General features: G+C 41.1%; 1 protein-coding gene across 18 annotated transcripts in view; it reads right to left on the bottom strand.

Moving 5' to 3' along the window:
• The window catches only part of QKI (QKI, KH domain containing RNA binding), a 338,812-nt gene that overhangs the window by 83,734 nt on the left and 235,659 nt on the right, over positions 1–19,419 (bottom strand). For 16 of the 18 annotated variants that reach the window (XM_038397801.2, XM_043511271.1, XM_043511269.1 and 13 more), the window contains one exon: positions 2,116–2,259. The exons of the other annotated variants lie outside the window; for them this stretch is intronic. In XM_038397801.2, the coding sequence (XP_038253729.1) occupies positions 2,116–2,259 (144 nt within the window). The remainder of the gene's footprint in view (positions 1–2,115; positions 2,260–19,419) is intronic. 18 annotated transcript variants of the gene reach the window in all.

The raw sequence follows: 19,419 nt of genomic DNA, 5'->3' as shown, positions 1-19,419 counted from the left end.
TGAAAAGATCACCCCCAATTGTTGGAAAAAATCAAGACTGCTAGAATTTCTACCTTAGTGTTGTCCCAAGATGCTGACTTGGGGGGTGGGGGCAGCCTCCACATTTGGGGGGGGAGGGGAGAAGAGAATCTTCTAGCTTGCAAACTGATAAATGTGAAGTTTGACTCCCCTCTAGCAGTCTCCAACACCTCCAGAGTCGAATGGCTGCTCCCTGCAGACAAGTCTCTACCACACTAAACCTCTCTAAGCTATTTTACACTCACCCTGCGCTCTCCCACACCACACACATACTTTCTGGGTTTTTGAGCTTCCCTCGAATAACTCCAGTCTCTGATCTGTCTCAGTTTTTCCAAGCTGCAGTATGAAGTTCACACAGTTCTTGATAGGTTCATGATAGCTACCCACAGGGCTTTAAATAGCAGCAGAGAAATTAATTGGAATCTTGTTAATTTCATTCCACTGATACCTGATAAAACTCTGACCATAAGTAGAAGCACTAGGGCTGGCTCAGTGTGCAGATGCAGGAAAACAGTAAGACATCAATTGAGTTTTGCTTCATATTTATGAGACTAACTTTCCAACCTTAAGTGCTAGAATTTTAATTTAAAAAAAAGATGTCAATTTATGCAGAATTTGATGGCTTATTCTCCCACATTCATCGGGGAAAGGAGCTCAGCAGTATCACACACTAATTATCATCATAAAGGCTTAGGGAGCATGCCTAGATGAACACATGTATATTTACACTGCAATTAAAAACCTGTGGTTGGCCCATGTAAACTAAGTCAGTCTCAGAGCTGTTTAACTGCAGTGTAGACATTCTTTGAGCTCTGGGACCCTCCCAACTCAAGCCTTAGTTACACAGATAAATGTCGTATTTGTATTTAGTATTAAAATATTAGACCATTTTGGAATAAGAAGGGATAGCTTTTACACGTACTTGTTGACTAAAAATAGGAAACATATTTTACATACAATCACTTGGAAGTGGAGGACCATAGGAAGTTATGTAAAAGTTGACTATATTCTTACAACTTAAAATAGCCAATTAAGCACTGAAGAAATTTTTATGAAAACTGTTCTCATTTAAGTAGTAATTTAGAGCTAGCATTTAACACAGCTACAAACAACTGAAAATAATGTTATATAATGGAAATACTAAGACTTAAAACTAAAAGTGTTAGCCAGCACCAGGGAAGAAAATTAGTTACTCATTTCAACTGCTCATTGTATGTAAAAATAACTCATTCACAACTCTCAAGTTATGCTTGGCTAAAAATAAGGAGCAAATTCATCTCTTATTTCCTTCATGATTTACCTTGGGCATCTTATATCTAATACTGTGATCCACATACTGTCTTTAATAGTAGTCAACTTGTTTTGCATTTCCAGGCTAAACATCTATTTGGTGTTCCTTCTAAAAACCACTGAGTTCTAATAGTAAAACAAATTGCGAACATGTTATACATATAGGGACTTCAACATTAAAGGTATGAAATCTAAGGAAAAACAATATCCATACATACAAAGCCTGTTAATTCTAAAATTCAGTTTCCCTCCTTAAAATTTATTAGAATGAGCCATAAAAATCAGTGTCTCCACTGAGTCCATGTTTTTTAGTGCCTAGGAGAGTTATGAATTTAAGTTCCTGGGCTTGCCTTTTGAACGTGTGCAGGTTTTCTTTGAGGAGGACATAGATAAGATATGGATTGATTGCTTAGTGAAAAGTTATTTTCCCTTAAAAGTAGGGAACCCAATCTTTTCATAGAAGAGAGACACATGAAAGCATATCACATTTTCTTCCAGCACACTTTAATTAGCATTCCCTTAATGGGATTAGATTTCCATTTATTATGTCACATACAAAAAGATCAAAATCTCTCTGAAAAAAAACCACCCTGTCTATTGCAAAGGCTAATTCCATCCTCCCCGCCCCACCTACCCCAATTACATTTTGAGAGAACTGGGACGCTACAAAATAGTTGTGAAAAATTATGTTCTTAAACTGCAGTTTTCTGTACTGCAGCTTTATTCTTACTACTGGAATATTACTTGGAGTCTGTATTTTAGAAGTCACAGCTCAAATTTTGGAGAGATCTGAATGTAATTACTTACTGCAGGTACCAGTAATTTTTTTACTTCTTCAACAGCCCTCTTCAATTTGATTTCTGCTCTGTTTTGAGCATCTTCCACAGTGATTAATACATGTAAATCTTCATTCAGGTGTTCCCAGTTTGGCTTGCCTCTGTTTTGTTCCTCCTAAGATAAATAAATAAATACATTCAATCAAAGGTGCATGGAATTTATTGAATTTCCTTGGCTACTGTATTTTCATGCAATCTTTATCAACCTTTTTTGTCTTTAGGGTTTAAAAAAGCCAAACAAAAAAAATGACCATCACAAGTTATGGTGCCTTACAACAGATGACAAGAGTTTCCAGAGTAGGGAGACAAATTAGGTGGCAAGCGGAGAGTCTGAGCAGATCTGAAAACTGAATACATGTTTGTTTTTGTTTTTAAATGAACAATCAACCTAAGACAGTACTAAAATTTACTTACAATTTTCAAACAATTTAAAAAGTTAATGTTAATGGGGTGTGGGGGGCATGAATATGAAACTGCAAAATTTCCAGTTGACTACTAAAATAACTCCTCTTTCATTTAAGATAACAGCAAAATGAATAAGGCTTTTTTTTTTTAAAAAAAAAGAACAAGCACTGCAATGAATAAAACTTTTAGAACAAGTAACCCCTTCCTTCAGCATGTGGAAGAAAGAAAGAGCAGGACAGGGACAAAAAAAACTTTTAATCCTTAAATGGCCCCAGAGAGGAGTGTCTAAACAGATGTAGCACATTGTTGGTTAAATAAGAGATTACTTAAGTACTTCAAGATGTGTGATCCCTATTTGTATTCCAAATGCAGATGCACATGCATGCCACGTGCTGGAAATTTTCAGCAGCAGCGTCCCTCGACTTGCATGTGCATCATACTTTGCCTCATGTTCCATGTGAGATTATAAGAGACCATGCAGGGCAACGCTCCTTCAGCCACCCTGTTACCGCTGATTAGCCCAGTCTGCAGCAGAGGGGATGGTGGGTGGGTCATGAGGTCTTTATTTGTATTCCACATCTTGAAGAACCTCCAGTTACAGTTAAGTAACCTCTTCAGCTTTTGAGTGATGGTCCCATGTGTATTCAAATGCAGGCGAGTATCAAGAAGTGATCAGCTTAGAGGTGGGTATGAGAATGCAAGAGGTATCGCCTTCTGCAGGAGGGCACAGACGACAGCCATGTCTTCTGCCACTCATTGGTCGATGGAGTAGTGGGTGGTGAAGGTATGTAGAGCGCGCCAGGTCACCCCTCAGCAGATGTCATGCCAGGGGATAAATGTGAAAGGAAGCACATGGTCAGGAGCTCAAAGGGAGGTCTGGTGAGAGTGGAGAACACAAGATTGAGGTTTCAGAGGGGTGAGGGTAGTTTAAGGACTGGGAGGAAGCTGTTCATCAGCCCTTTCAGAAATCAGGTGGTGGTGGGATGAGTAAAGACAAAGTGTCCATCCACCAGCGAGAGGAAAGCACTATGCGCTGCTAAGTGGACCCGCAGCGAGCTAAGGACAAGGTCTGAAGTCTTAAGCTCTAAGAGGTAGTCTAGGATGGTGGGGATGGAGATGTCCTAAAGGAGGAGACAGCTATGTTACAGCTATGTTAGTAGGTGAAACGCTTCCATTTCACTGTGTAGTATGCCTGTGTGGAATCTTCCCTGCTGTGCATAAGTATGTGCCATACTGATGTTGAGCAGGCATTGTCTATGTGCGAGCCCCATCCAAAAATCAGGCTATCAGTTGAAGCAGGTCTGGGTTGGGGTGCCAAACTCTTCCTCGGTCCTGGGTGAGGTATGGCAGAGTGAGGAGATGGATTGGGTGGTGGGCGGAGAGTCTGAGATGATCTGAAAACCAGAACTGCCATGACTATGGCCTGGTTGCATTGGATCTTGTACAGGATTTGAAGGAGAGGAACAGGGGGAAAGGCGTAGCAGAGACCACCCCACCATGGAAAGAGGAGAGCATCTCCTTGCGAATCGTGCCCCCTGAACTCCTAGGAGCAGTAGAACAGGAACACACAGTTTTTGCAAGTGGCAAAGAGGTTCCAGCGAGGGGTGCCCCAAACACTACAGATGAAGCTAAGAGTGGGGTTGTATTGTTCCTATTCCTGATTGAGGAATCAGGTCCGGCTTAGTGTGCATGCCGGAGAGTTCAGTGCCCCCGGGAGGTACACCACATGGAATGTTACGTTGTGGTGGATACATCAGTTCCAGAGGCAGACACAATCCACACAGTGACCGGGACCTGGTAGCCCCTTGTTTGTCGATGTATGCCATTGCAATGGTATTGTCGGACGGGAGCTGAATGTGTTGGGCTCGGATGAGGAGCAGGAACACATGGTAGACTAAGTAGACTGCTCGCAGCTCCAGAATATTGATGTGCAAACATGCTTTGCGCTGTGTCCGCGCCTGTTGGGTGGCATGTCTGTCTGGGTAGGCACCCCAACAGGCTAGGGAGGCATCTATGGTAATGGTGGCTGTGTGGGTGAGAGTGGCAAAGGGGGTGCCTAGTAGCACTTTGGCAGCATTGGTCTGCCAAGCTAAGGAGGCCCGGACGGGGCATGGGACAATCAGGATGGTATCAAGGTGGGCAATGTGGGGGTCTGCAGAAAAAAGGAGCCACAGTTCCAGACAGTACACGTGCAAGTGGGCATGTGGCCGAGGAGGCAGAGGTGCACTGTGGTGTGTGGATTGCAATGTAGGGCTGCCATGAGGGCCATAAGAGTGGCGAAACTGTCTGACAGGAGGAAGGCCTGCGCTCCCCCAGAATCCAGGCATGCCCCGATTAAATGGACTGCCTATGTCAGGACAAGCACAGATTTCTCCTCATTCATACAGATGCCAAGAGTGGCAAGGAGCAAGCAGAGGGCATGGATGGTCTACAGTTTTGGCGAGGGCTGATGTCACCAATAGCCCAGTCATCTAAGTAAGGGAACACAGAGTACCCCGTAGTTGCAATTGGGCCACAATGATTGAGACGACTTTGGTAAAGACCCTTGGGGCCATTGCAATGCCAAAGGGAAGAACTCTGAACTGGTAGTGGCTGTCACCCACACTGAAATGAAGCAACCTACGGTGGGCCGGATGGATGTCAATGCGAAAGTGTGCGTCTTTCATGTCAAGGGCTGCGAACAATGCTCCCTGGGGAAGGGAGAGAATAATTAATGCAAGTGTCACCATACGGCACTTGCAATTCCTGATGAAGGTGTTGAATAGTTGGAGATCAAGTAAAGGGTGGAGACCTCCTCCCTTTTTTTTGGATGAGAAAATATGGTGAGAAGAAGCCATTGCTGGCACTGGTTCGATTGCACCTTTCATCAGGACAGCATCAGCTTTGTGTTGAAGGAGGCTACGATGCGAGAGATTCTCAGGGGGTGCTCAGGGGGGAGCCCAGTAGGATGGGAAAGTAAGGAACTCAATAGAGTTACCATGCAGTATGATCTCCAGTACCCAACAGTCCATGGTGATCTTCCCCAGTTGTGGGTGAATAGGGCAAGATGGCCCCCAAAGGTGGTAGAGGAGGCGGGGGTGGTGATGTGGGGGGCTTGCAGTTCTTCAAATGCACGTCAGAACTGGATCTTAGGTTGATACCATGTTATGAAGGAGGAAGTGGCTGTGGCTGATGGTTGCGGATGCTGTGATCTAGGGCAGCATCATACAGGCTCTTGATACGGAGTGTAATTGGGCTGGTACGGTGCAACCTCTGTGGTTTTCAACAGTGCACCAGGGGTAAATCCTGAGAGATGGGAGTCTCGCTCTCAAGTCTTACAGAGAGGGGAGGGACTCTCTTAGAAGAGAACTTGTCCTCATTGAAGGGGAGGTCTGGGATGGTGGTCTGGACCTCCTTGGGGCAGCCAGAGTAGTGGTAGTGGGCTGCAGTGCCAAGAGCAGTGGCAAGGGTGGATCCGGCAGGTCTAAGTGCGAGTTTGGAGCAGTGATTTGACTAGCCCCGGTGTCCAAGGTACATCCTGCTGACTGCTGAAGGGGGGAGTCATGTGGAGTCTGTGACTCCAGTCACGCCAGAGGTGCATGCTGCGGTGGGCCGCTTCTTGGTACAGCTGGTGCAATGGCTTGTGGTACCTATTCCTTCTCCTTCCTTTTGGCTTTACCCTCCGCATGGGGAAACTTAGGAGGTGGTGTGGTGAGATCTGCACATGATGTCTTGCCCGACCTGGCACGGTTTGAGGAGAAAATGCTGTACTTCACTGCAGTCCGCAACAAGGACTTGCTGCGATGGCCACGTGAGCACTTATGACCCTCTGACTTGGACTCGTTCTGTGCTGGTGGTGCTGTTGGATCCAGGCAGGAGGTGGCAGATGGGCATTCACCGTAGGTATGGAATACACATAGGGACCATCACCTGAAGAACTCAGCAATTTCAAGGAAACCTAAAGGGATGCTACAGTAGCCACGCCATATTAACTGCTCTCAAGAAAAGCAAAGTGAGGCAATCTTCTCTTGATCTCAAATATTTACAAATATGCATTTTTCTTCCAAAAGGACAGCAACAGAACATAAAATACAGGTTTATCTCTAGACTGATTTAATTGCTTAGGATGACAAGAGTTAGTCTTAATATCTTTGTCTTAAATGGAGAGCAAACAGAAAAAGTTGCCTCTACCTGATCAATATTAGAATGAAATAACAGTGTGTAATATTTTAAAACATTAAAAACAACGGCTAAAAGCTCTAAAAGAATTAAGTCCCATTAAAGACAGAGATTGATACACACACAAAAAATAAAAATAAAAAAAAATCTTGTACCACCCAATACGTACAGAGGCAGTTCTTAACTCTGGAATTAAATTTATCTAAAAATATACTGGGCATAACAGAATGTTCTTCTGAAACCTTCTTGTGGGACAAGCTTTTAACATTAACTTTCAAAAACAAAAAACCCAAACCAGTAATTAATATTTCAAGAAATGGAAGGCAGTCTGTGTTGATTTCAGAGGTGACATTTTAAACTCAAATTATTTTAAATCCTTCCAACAACTCTCAACCGGTTTTTTTATTTATACAAGTTTTAATCAAAAAATACACTTCTATGTAATTTAAAGTGATAAAAACCTGAGTATTCCACCATCAACAAATAGTGTGCATATTTTAAATTTAACCCATTATAAAAAGTTTCTATGGAACTGACATGGCTAAAAAATGAGAGCATGAGAAAATGTAAGGGAAAAGTATCTGGGGGATATAGCAGGGACAAAGGAGAGAAGAGGGAATACAGAAGGGAAAAATCAAATGATCATCTTAGATGTCTGTATACTAATACAAGAAATATGGGGAACAGCCAGCAAGAACTAGAAATACTAGTAAATAATCACAATTACGACATAGCATCACAGAGACTTGGTGGTCTAATTTACAACTGGAATATTGGTATAGAATGATACAGCTTGTTTATGAAGGTCAGGCAGGGAAAAAAGGGAGGTGGTGTTGCTTCGTATATCAAAGATGTATATACTTGCACTGAGGTTGAAATGAAGAAGAGTTTGATGAGGCTTTAAAAAAAAAAACGAACAAAATCATCCAAAACACAGGACTTCAACTATCCAGACATCTGTTGGGAAAATAATACAGCAGGGAACGGATTATTCAACAAGTACTTGGAATACACTGGAGACAACTTTTTATTACAGAAGGTAGAGAGAGTGACTACAGGAGATTTGATTCTGACAGACAGGGAGGAACTAGTTGAGCATCTGAAGATGGAAGGCAGCTCGGGTGAAAGTGATCATGAAATGACAGCGCTCATGATTTTAAAAAACAGCAGAAGGGAAAAACAGCAGAATAAAGACAAAAATCTTCAAGAAGGCAGACTTAAGCAAACTCAGAGAACGGGTAAGCAAGTCTAAAGGAATAAAGAGATCAGGAGGGTTGGCAGTTTAAGAAAACATTAAGGGCACAAGAGCAAACTATCCCAATGTATAGGAAAGATAGGAAGTACGATACAAGACTTGCTGACTAACCAGGACATGTTAAATGACCTGAAACTCAAAAAAGAGTAATACAAAAAGTGAAAACTAGGTCATATTATGAAGAATGAACATTAAAAACCACTACAACCATGTAGGGACAAAATTAGAAAGGCCAAAAATGAAATTAAACTAGCTAAGGACAACAAAACATTTTACACACACACACCACACACACAGCAACAGAAAGACCAAGAACAGGTTAGGCACGCCTGCTTCCTGCAGCTTCCACTGGCCAGGAACAGCCAACCAAGGCCTCGGAGCGGTGGGGGGCCGTGCCTGCAGATGGTCAATGTCAGCAAAACGTCTCACGGCCCACAATCAGATTACCCTGATGGGCCGCAGGTTGCTCACCACTGGTCTAGATAATCCTTAGTCCTGCCTCAGTGCTGAGGACTGAATTAGTTGACCTACTGAGGTCCCTTCCAGTCCTAAATTTTATGATTCTATGATATGTGGTCAAAGATTCAACAGCCATGTTCGCCTTTTAAAAACTCCACTGCAAAAGTGAGAAGTGTTCAGCTGTCAATTAACAGTGTTAGATTTCTATGATTCTATCATTTGTTATACTGGAGGAATGGAAAGACATACATGAATATAAAGTATCAATAAATAAAATATTTCTCCCCACATGTACTGTATCAGCTATTGAGATTCTTGGGGTACAGTCTGACACCAAAAAACTCAGAAGATTCACTATGTGCTCTGCCATAATTTAATCTGCTACAAAAGAATCCACCAAAGGACATTTGAAGCATATTTGGCTCACTCACCATATCATGGTCAATGCTCTGGTACCTTGGCTTTCATCTCAGAGTAAATTACCATTTGCAAAATTCAGATTCAACTTTTAAAATATTATCCTAAGCAAGAGTAAGTTAAATTTTCTTTTATAAAGATGGAAACAAACAGTACCTTAATAGGAACCAACCTGAACCATATTTTTTAAATCCTATTATGACAGATCAGATTAACATTGTTAAACCAGCCGAGAACAGTATGAATCTACTGCCTGCTTTTACTTTTGCACTAGATGTTCATAAATCGCCAGGAAGAGGAGCGTTCCACTGAAACTGTGTGGATGATTGGTGAGGAATGGGTCAGAGACAATGTCTGGAGCCCTTAGAGGACTATCAAAAGGACTGCTGTAGTCCAAGAGGGACAATGACAACAAAAGGTGCCCTAGAGTAGGAGGGACATGCTAAATGAACTGATGTTTCTGCAGAGGGGATTGTCTGCATGCAATTTGAACCACCTCTGTTCATAGCGTTAATAAATAAAACGCAGAAAGATACCCAATTCTGTCACCACTTTCTCTAATAATGGAAACTGATCTGGTGCAAAGCCTCTAAACAGGGTACTGCTCAACTGTGGGGCAACAATATAGTCTCTTTATTGAAGTTCCAACCTGACAGCAGTGGAAAGTACAACACTCAATAGACTTACAAAGCTGATCTATAACTTTAAAATAAGTACCATATATACTTGTTCATAAGCCGAATATTTTTGGTAAAAAAGTGCTGCATCAAAAAGCAGGGCTTGGCTCAAACGCGTCTACACCAAAATGTGATGATTTTAAACTCTACGAAATCATTGAATTGAATAGCTAATACATTGTTGTTTTGTTTACCTGGAGCGTCTGCAGGCACGGAGCCCCTCGGTTCTCTGTGGCCACGGTTTGCTGCTCCCAGCCAATGGGAGCTGCGGGAAGTGGCCTGTGAATGCTCCAGGTACACAACGTCCCAACCCACCAGACGCTTACCCTGATGGGCTGGGAGCCAGAGTTTGCCAATCCCTGAAATATTGGGTTGGCTTATGAAAGGGTCATACAGTTTTTACTATTTTTACCTATCCATTTTGAGGGGTCGGCTTATAAACGAATGGGCTAATGAACGAGTATATGGTAATTAACAGAAATAGAGAAAAAATTAATTCTCTTATATGCAGATGAGGGATCTGTCTTTGTTACTTAATATTTATCAATTACTTTCAAGTTAATGAGAACCACAAAACTAATATTGAAAACATTAACTACTTTGTAGATATAAAAGTATAATTCTGCTATATCACTAGGATTTAAAAGGTGACATGTGTAACATGATAGTCTTAGATAGTATTCTAGATTCATTATCTTTTGTATTCAGCCCCATGTTATTTACTGTAGTGGAATAGGGAATACACTGTCCATAACCACAGTCTAATTGCCCTGTCATACCCCTATAGTATCACAATCATGCAACAATATATTAATAAGACACAAAAGAATGTATATTACTAGGCAAATGGCACAGATTTCCTTTTCTGCTCTTTTCCTTCAATCACAAGACAAGTGTACCAATAGCCTCCTAATCACCACTTTGGAGTGGTTTACTGCTATGATTCCTTTAAAAACAAAGTTTTGGAGAAGGGAGCTATGCAATACATTCTCCTTCTTTGTAAAATAATTACTAAAGAAAGATTAGGAGAAAATAATAGGGAAAGGGACAATGTTGGCACAAGAATGAGTATAAACTAGTCCTGAATTCATTTAGGCTGGACATTAGAAAACGATTTCTAACCATCAGAGGAGTGAGGTTCTGGAGCGGCATCCCAGTATGAGTAGTGGAGATAAACCACCTAACTAGTTTTAAATTGGAGTTTGATAAATTTAATACGTCAGGATTGCCAGCAAGGGACTGGATTTATTGAGCCAGGAAGTCCCTTCCAGTCCTATATAATATGTGGACTTAGCAGCTGGGATCATTGGGGGGGGATGGGGGGGGGGGGAGGAGAACAGGAGGACACGGAACAGCAGGAAGCAGTAGTTTAGAGCTGCAATCCCCTATCCTCTCTTATCCCCCTCCCAAATTCGGAAAAAAACTGATTTGGGAGACAAATCTGCTCCCGATTCAATCAAATCTTTACTTAAAATATACCAGTCCTCTTCAAGCAGTAAATCTCAGAAATTGTCTCCTCTCCCAGGGCTGCCATTAAAAGGGAAGTGGAGACTAAGCAGCTTGAAAATTTAAGTTTCATTGAGGGATTTGACCTGGAAGATGGGTTAAAGTTACCAATACAGATTTTTTTTTTAATCATTATTTTAACTTAATTTAGGAGCTAGGGAAAAGAGGAAAGGCAAGGTGACAAAAGAATGGTTAGGAGTGGGTTGCAGAGAGACAGAATAAAAGAATTACAAGTTCCAGCTGCCTTAAGTGAATTTCAGCTAACAAAAGCCTGCCTGCTCATGTAGTCCAGTTGAGCAATTTAGCCAGGCTGGCAGGGCCAATGCCACTTGAGTGTTTTGAATACTTTTCAGTGTTACTTTTATAAGAGGAGATTTGGACAATGCTGTTGAGCCAAATACATTTGTTGACAGAGCAGACAGACTAACCATGTGGAGTAAGTCTCTTTATTCTGAGCAGAGAAAAAACTGAATAAAAGGAAGGTTCTGAAAAATAAATTTTCAGACAAATTTATTCAAAATAAAAAATAGTATTTTAGACTGAAAATCTCACTGTATTCCTGACTGGTTTTGCTAAATTATATACAAGAAGTGGCAAGTAGAAGAAGATACAGAAAATTACTACTGAATAAAATGATTTGTGACACAACCTTGTGGAACAATAGTATTAGAGAAGCTTAATTACAACCAAACTATTTTGTCTGCTAAATTAAACCACATTACGAGTTATATAAACTGGCAGGTGAAATTTTACTCCATTCTTTTAATTTGGCAGAAGTTTCAGAATCCTAAATTTAGCCCAATGTTGTGACGGCTCTTACTCAGTTTTGTGTATGGATATTCACTATCCTCAGTGTTACTAGACAGAATAATGGACTTGCTTAAACTCCTCTCTCTCTCTCTCTCGTCACTAAAGTCTGCAAATCAGGTGATAAAAAATTTCTCTTTCTAAAGCTACTTTGTATTTTAACCACTTTAGACATCTATATAATAAAATAAGAAAATAAACTACGCAAAGTTAAAACCAGGAATAAAAATCAAAGACTAGGTTACTCAGGGTGCCTGCAAGCAAGCTCCGAGGCTGAAAAGAAATGTGTTACAAAGACCTTGTACAAAACTGTCACTTCATTTAGTTTCTTAAGATGGGTTCATAAACTGTTGTGTGCAGGAAATCTGCTGGTGAAATGAAGATGTCTCTTCTCACTTCCAGGTGCTAACAAGTACTATAAAGTCATACTTTCCCAAAATTATTTTACACATAAGCAATGTATATAGTTGCCAGAAGGATGTTGTATAATTGAGAATGCGAAGGGAAATGACCTGTGTGATCAAAATGGGAGAGGAGGTGGTCCACAAGGCAGGTTTTTTTTAAATTAAAATACCGTCTATACTATGAACAAATATGAATGCCTGTGCTATGCGTTTTTCCTGGATTTCTTGAAAAAATTCTGTCCAGCCGCATTACCAGCCATACACATTTACACAAGTGGCAAAACATTTAGGCTTATAAGTATTTAATACATTTCATTATCCCAACATCTTTCTTCAGCTAAAACTGATCAATGCGGTAGCTCTCATTGCAAGACTAAATTGATGAAAAGATTGGAAAACTAAAAAAAAAAAAAAAGAAAAAACAGGTAATAATGGAAGTACATTTTTCATTTAATATCAGATCAAATTAAGAGGTATAATTAGAAGCCACGGGGCATCTGTTTAAAATTTGACTTTAAAAAATTCAAGATTGAAGTCAAATGCTTCACTAACTTTTAGTTAAAACCTTACACTAATCTTAGCTAAGCAGATAAAATACAGCGCTTCTGGCTACTTTAGTTGCTAATGGCCTGCATCTCTTGTGATATTTGGAGTCACAATGCTCTACAAATGCTCAACATGGCAGCCAGTTGTGGTGTCTGAGACTTATGACCTGCAAGGTCATCTTGCTTACCAACTGGCTTTCCTTCATTATGTCCTTCAGTAGTTCTCTGCTGTCATGAGGGAGCAAGCAAAGGTGTCACTTTGTCCCTTATAAGAAAGGTTTATTTGGCCAGCTGTGCCTGAGCTGCAATTGCAGCAAAGTTGAAGCGTACAGCTTCCTCCCAAACAGGTCAAGGCATTTGTAGTGTTTGTCCTTAAGGATGCTTTTGATTAATGTCAACTCCTGTCATATAGCTGATAAGACTAAGGAATCTAGGTTGAGGTGAGTGCAGGAATATTCAAACCCCGAAGTGGACCTGGTACCTCTTCTTGACTGATTGCGCCATTGGTGGTAAAGTGGCTAGTGTCTGCCACAAAGCTTTTGCCAAGCTTTGGTTGTCCCACGTTAATGGAGAGGGTGACTAGTTGAATCAGAAACTGACAGGATGTAAAATAGCTTGTGGGATTTATCTGAGACCAAAGATTCAATCTACAAAATCTTGACAATCCATACAAAGAGCTCCTGGAATGCTCTGAAGTCAGCTGTGTATACAGGTGTACTGTATACATATGGATGGCTTGCTGGTTGCCAGGGGGACTAATGATGGTCTTAATGGATGGGTAGCGACCGGGGCCTATAGGAAAAGTCTGTCTTAGCCAGTAATCACGGACCTCAGAACAGAAGGTTCTCTGCTCAGCGACAGGGATGTATGCTCCTGATGACAGTAAGGAGATGTTGATTTCCTAGATATGGGGCACTAACATGTAAGACACTTGGTACCAGAGTCTGCATGAGTTCTGGCAGATGTCTCAGCATCAATAACGAACCTACTTTGATTATAGTTTCATCCCTTGAAGCCAGGTCAATGCCAACTGGAGTACCATCAGTGCTAGCTGAAACTATTGCTTTATCCTCTACTCTGTTCTCCCAGCCATCAATGCCATGTAGGGTTTGGAGGACTTCTCTCTGGAGGTTTTGTTGTGTCTGTTCTTATGGAAGGACACCAAGGTTCTTGAGCGTCTGCCTTCATGCTCAGAGCAGCCCCTTTCATTGCTTGGCATTGACAACAGAAATGTTGGTGTCAGCTTCGGCCATGACTTTTCTTTGGTGCAATCTTCTCCACACTTAGGCACAGTCTGGCTGCTCCATGGCGTACTCATACATGGTGGCTTGTCCACCAGCAAACGTTTCTGAAGTTTGTTTCCTTTGGGTCTGATGAGACATTCCTGGCCTGTTTCAGAAGACAGTTTCAGCCTTGCATCTCGTGAGTCTACACAGATAAGGATAAGCATACCAGTCATCTGCATGGTACATGATTCCCCACAGGCAGATGTGACACTTACTGTGCCTGTCCATTGGGAGTAGGGGATTAGTTCATTACAGAATGATAGGGCTTAAAGCCCTCAGACATCAAGCCCATCATTTTGAGGAGCTATGCGGGGTGAGGGGAGAGGAGAGAGGGAGGGATCCTGACCACTAAAGTTTGGTCACAGCAGTGGAAGGAGGAAATCAAAAGTGGGTTCTAAAGATTATGAAGAACAGAATCATAGAAATGTAGGACTGGTGGGGACCTCAAGAAATCATCCAGTCCAGCCCTCTGTGCTGAAGCAGGACCAAGAAACCTAGACCATCCCTAGCAGCTGTTTGTCCAAACTGTTTTTTTTAAAACTACGACAAGGATTCCACAACATCCCTTGGAAGACTATTCCACTATTAATTACCTTTAGAGTTAGAAAGTTCTTCCTAGTATCTAACCAAATCTCACTTGTTGAAGATTAAGACCATTATTTCTTGTCCTGTCTTCAGTCGACACAGCGATCAACTGATCACATCCTCTTTATATTAACTTATCTGAAGACCTATCAGGTGCCCCCTACCCCAAGTAGTCTTTTCTCAAGACTAAAGATGTCCAGGTTTTATTTTTATTTATTTTTTTTAATTAACACTTTCCTCATGGGTCAACTTTTCTAAACCTTATCATTTTTTTCTCTCTCCTCTAGACTCTATCCAATCTATCCACATCTTTTTTAAAATGTGGTGCCCAAAATTGGATATAATACTCCATCAAAGGCCTCAGCAATGCAGAGTATAGAGGGACAATTACCTTCTCCTTCTCAGCTGCATCACATTGGTGACTTATATTCAAGTTATGATCCATTAGAATCTCCAGATCCTTTTCAGCAGTACTACCACATAGCCAGTTATTCCCCCCTTTTGTAGTTGTGTGTGTGATTTTTCCTTCCTAAGTATTTTGCTCTCGTCTTTACTGAATTTCATCCAATTTGTCAAGGTTGTTTTGAATTCTAATCCTGTCCTCCAAAGTGCTTATAACTCCTTCCATCTTAGCATCATTTGCAAATGTTATAAGCATACTTTTCACTCCATTATTTAAGTCATTAATGAAAATATTGTCTAGTACTGCACCCAAGACTGATCTCGTGGGACCCCTAGATGTTTCCTCTCAGTTGACAGCAAACCATTGATAACTATTCAGACTACAGTCTTTCAACCAATTGTGCATCCGCCTTATAGTAAGTAGTTTAGTCTGAACTAAGAACTAATGGTTTGGATACTTGCCATGTTCCATGCATCTGCCATGGGCTGTCAGACAAAGTCGTGACCCTTTTATGTCCTTTTTATAGGATCACAAGGAGGCACAGGATGCATGCATAGCCTTGATGGACACTACTAGTCAAAACACTCTGGTCTTGTGTATATACACATCTATAGTGGGATCCACACTGACATACTCTAAAAACCCATGATACAATCTTCTAATATTCAGAACTATTTCCACTTACCAAATTTTTGCCATTTAAACAATCTTATTTTATTCTTGTGTCCCCTCTATTTCTTCAATTATAATGAGAACCTCAATAGTCCAATGAACGTGAACTTCCATTCAATGGTTTGTAAAGCTTTAACAGGAGTATATGCCTACATTATAGCACATTAAGTCTTCAGGGTGATGTTGCAAACCAAAAATAGAAAAATGTATGAATATATTGGGAACTCAACTATTTCATTGAAGAAATACCTATTTATTAATGACATTTTATGAAGCTACTGCTTTCACTAATTCTGATGTTGAAAGTTAAGATTTAAGCATTGGAGGGGTGAAGAGAAGAAAAGGAGCCCAATGTTGTAAAAGCGTGGGGTAGGTGTTTGGGATTCAGGTGTAACTGCCCTCTGTTGCCATCTTTTGAATTTAACACACTATAGTGATATGCATAGGTGATATGAGATGCTCTTTAATGTACAACATGCTAAATTCAAAACACAAGAGATCGCAAATGACAGGAGTACACATATATGGTAGGCCAAACACTGAGACAGCTGAGCCCAAAAAACAACATGAAACAGCAGGTCTAAAAATTCTTATCTGGAGAGAGAAAAGAGACTATTGTTTTGGGCCCTAGTGGTAGAGATAAAGGATAGGCATGATAAGCCATTGCTAACTTGGACATACTTGTGTGCGTGCATGTGCGCGCATCTGTTCTCTCCTTTCTCTCTTCCCCTTGATTTCCCAGGCCAGCAGTGGAAAAGGAACACGTGGTGAGCATGTTTGAAAGAGAGGAGATGGGGAAAAGTCCAACATTTTTTCCACTCTAATTGGTTTCACTTGCCAGAAGGAAAAGGGGCAGAACACACCCAATATCTGTTGGTTTAAACCACAGAACAGAAACATTACTTTCTTTAAAATTCTGTCCACTTCTCTGGCCCAGGTAGTCAGGGAATGTACTCTAAAAAGTGATAAAGGAAAGCTGAAAACTTCAAGTGAAAAGTTATTTAATGTATTCTACACAAAATAGTGTCTGAAATCAGTCTTGAGTTGCCACAGCAGAGAACCCCAAACGGCAGCTTTTAGAAAATAAAGAATTGGACATAGGTACTGTAAGCACTAAAGAACTGTGTTCACAGGGAATGTGTTTATGGAACTAGTACTGCAATGGTGCGCTAAAATAAAATACAATAATAAAATCAGTTATACTTTGCATGCAAAATAGATTTCTAAAACAAACATTAAAGTATCCAAGATAGTGTCCACAGGGAGCACAATTCATGTTGCCAGATAATCGTCATCATCTGAGGAACCAATACCACAAAATTTGTAGCATTCGCTACAAGAATGCTTCAGATGACATGATTTTTTGCAAATTCCATTAAAAATGGTTAATTTACTACACTAGTAATCTGCTTGAGATAACTGGACCGAACTCACTAATCTGTAAAAGAATTACTATCTGCTTAAACATAATATGGAAGATTATAACAACAGGTTCCTATTAACAGTATTGCCACAAATTTGAACAGCTATAAAAAAACCCGGATAGGATTGTAACAAAACTGTGACCAGCATTTAATATTTTATTCACATACTGATACACTGCTGACACTAACATTTCATAAAACTTTATCTGATATTTTAAAAGTAGGCTGCATATAACTGAAATAAGCATTAGCTAAATAGCAAAAACTCAGCGTTTTAAAAAATTTTCAAGATAAAAGCACTGTGACAGCCCTTTGAAGAAAACAGGTTTAAAATAACTTACTAACTACAATATCTATTTGAACAATAGAAGTAATTCCATAACATGAAGCGTCAGAACACACTGATCGTCCTAGCCTCTTGCTGATACACTGCTTTAATTGTGCATTTATAGTCAGGCAAATTAACAAAGGCTTTCACTCCTACTGGGCTCCTAATGATGAGAGTTCACAGAGAAAGCTGCTGGAAAACACGAACATTGAAGCAGGGACTGGCTGTGCTATTCCTGGTTAGGAAAAAAATATTGTAGCTTACTGTAAATGTAACATGTCTTATCTTGCCAGGGCTGGTCCCGGGGTGGGGAATCGCTCCGGCCCCTCGGGAGTGGTGCAATCAACCAGGCCAGGACCTGCCCCAGTCAGGCTCCCTCAGGGCTCCACTTTTATGGAGGGGCCCAGCCAAGCTCCCAACACTGTCCCCCACAACTGGCCGAGACTGGCCAGTCCCAGGCAGTTCAGCCCTGGGAAGACAGGTGGGGCCCCACAGGTGGTGGGAAGTAGAGACTGCCCGGAGCCAGAAGTGCACTGGGGTCCAGCCAAGGGGCAGAGAAAAGCTGGCAGATGGGGCCAGTCGGTGAGAAGAGCCCTCAGTGAGCAGGCCGAGAGGAGCAAATAGTGGGTGGGGTGGGGGGAGCCAGCGGACTGGCGAGGTCTCAGGGCACAGTGAAAGCAGAGCAGGCTGGGGCTCCTTGTGAGCATGGGGCCAGCTCCATGGCGCCATTGTAAACCTGGCACTGACCCTGTGGATCTAAGTTATTGCAGCCTCTCTAGTCTTACCCATGGGCTGCAGCACTGTCTGGAATATTCATAGCACCGTGAGATATGGCTGCTGCACCAGCAGAGCCCTCTGCCTCCAGCCCCACCCTTGCATGCCCCTTATGCAGAATTATGAGGGGGTCCTTGGGAGGCAGCATTATGCCTGTCTTTCAAAACACCTACATCAGATGCCCCTTTATGCTGCTCCAGCCTTCTACATGGCATGAAGGGTCTGGAGCATGGTGAGGATCTCACCCAGGGACACTTCCACAACTAGGTCACCAGTTCCATGTGTGATATGCAATGGAACTCAATGCATAAGACAATTACAGACTGCTTTAAAGAAAATATGTCTAATTTAAAGGGGATTTTCCCACAGGAAAACAAAAATCTATGACTTAAAAAGAACGATTCAAACAGTAATCTTGTTTAAAAAATATGAACTATCTGAAGTGTTCCCATAGCCACTTGTTTCTAATGTCCTGGGCCAACCTAAATGCTCAATAATTTAACATTTATTTTGAGATTATGCCTTTCATTTCAAGATATGTTAATTATTTGTATTTTGTCAAATATAATCTAATATAATAGTATCATGGGTTTTTAATTAAGCATCAAAGAGAACCATCAACAGTAGGTTATTTTGATGTTACTCTTAATTATGTCACAAGGTCCCCACATTTCTGTTCTTTGATAATCCGAAGACTTTTGTATTCATATTTGTATCATAGATATTGACTGGCAAAAACTGAGGCTTTGGCTGGGTGCAAATGGGGATTTGGCACCTAGGGAATAGGTGACAATCATGGGATAAGCACATTAGCTGAATATTTCTACTACAATGATCCATAGTGAAATGTTGACATTTAAATTCAAGTTTCAGACTTAACCCATTGAGACAAATGGGGATGTTCACAGAGTTTTGGGCTTATCTACACATAAAAGCTTTTGGGGAGGGGGGCGTATACCTACATACACACCATTCCCTATACACACACTGCTAAAACAATATAATGCTGTTAACGTGGACACAGTTATCTGAGTGCTTATCTTGGTATAGTCTATTCTCACACAGTAAGGGGAAGATAGTATACCGGTATCAGGCATATTTATATCAGTATATCCACACTAATGTCTGTACCAGTACAATTATTTCAGTTAAAGAATCACAGTCCTCTAA

The sequence above is a fragment of the Dermochelys coriacea genome, chromosome 3, assembly GCF_009764565.3.
Source record: "Dermochelys coriacea isolate rDerCor1 chromosome 3, rDerCor1.pri.v4, whole genome shotgun sequence".
NCBI lineage: Eukaryota > Metazoa > Chordata > Testudines > Dermochelyidae > Dermochelys > Dermochelys coriacea.
This window is presented reverse-complemented; position numbering and strand designations above follow the sequence as displayed.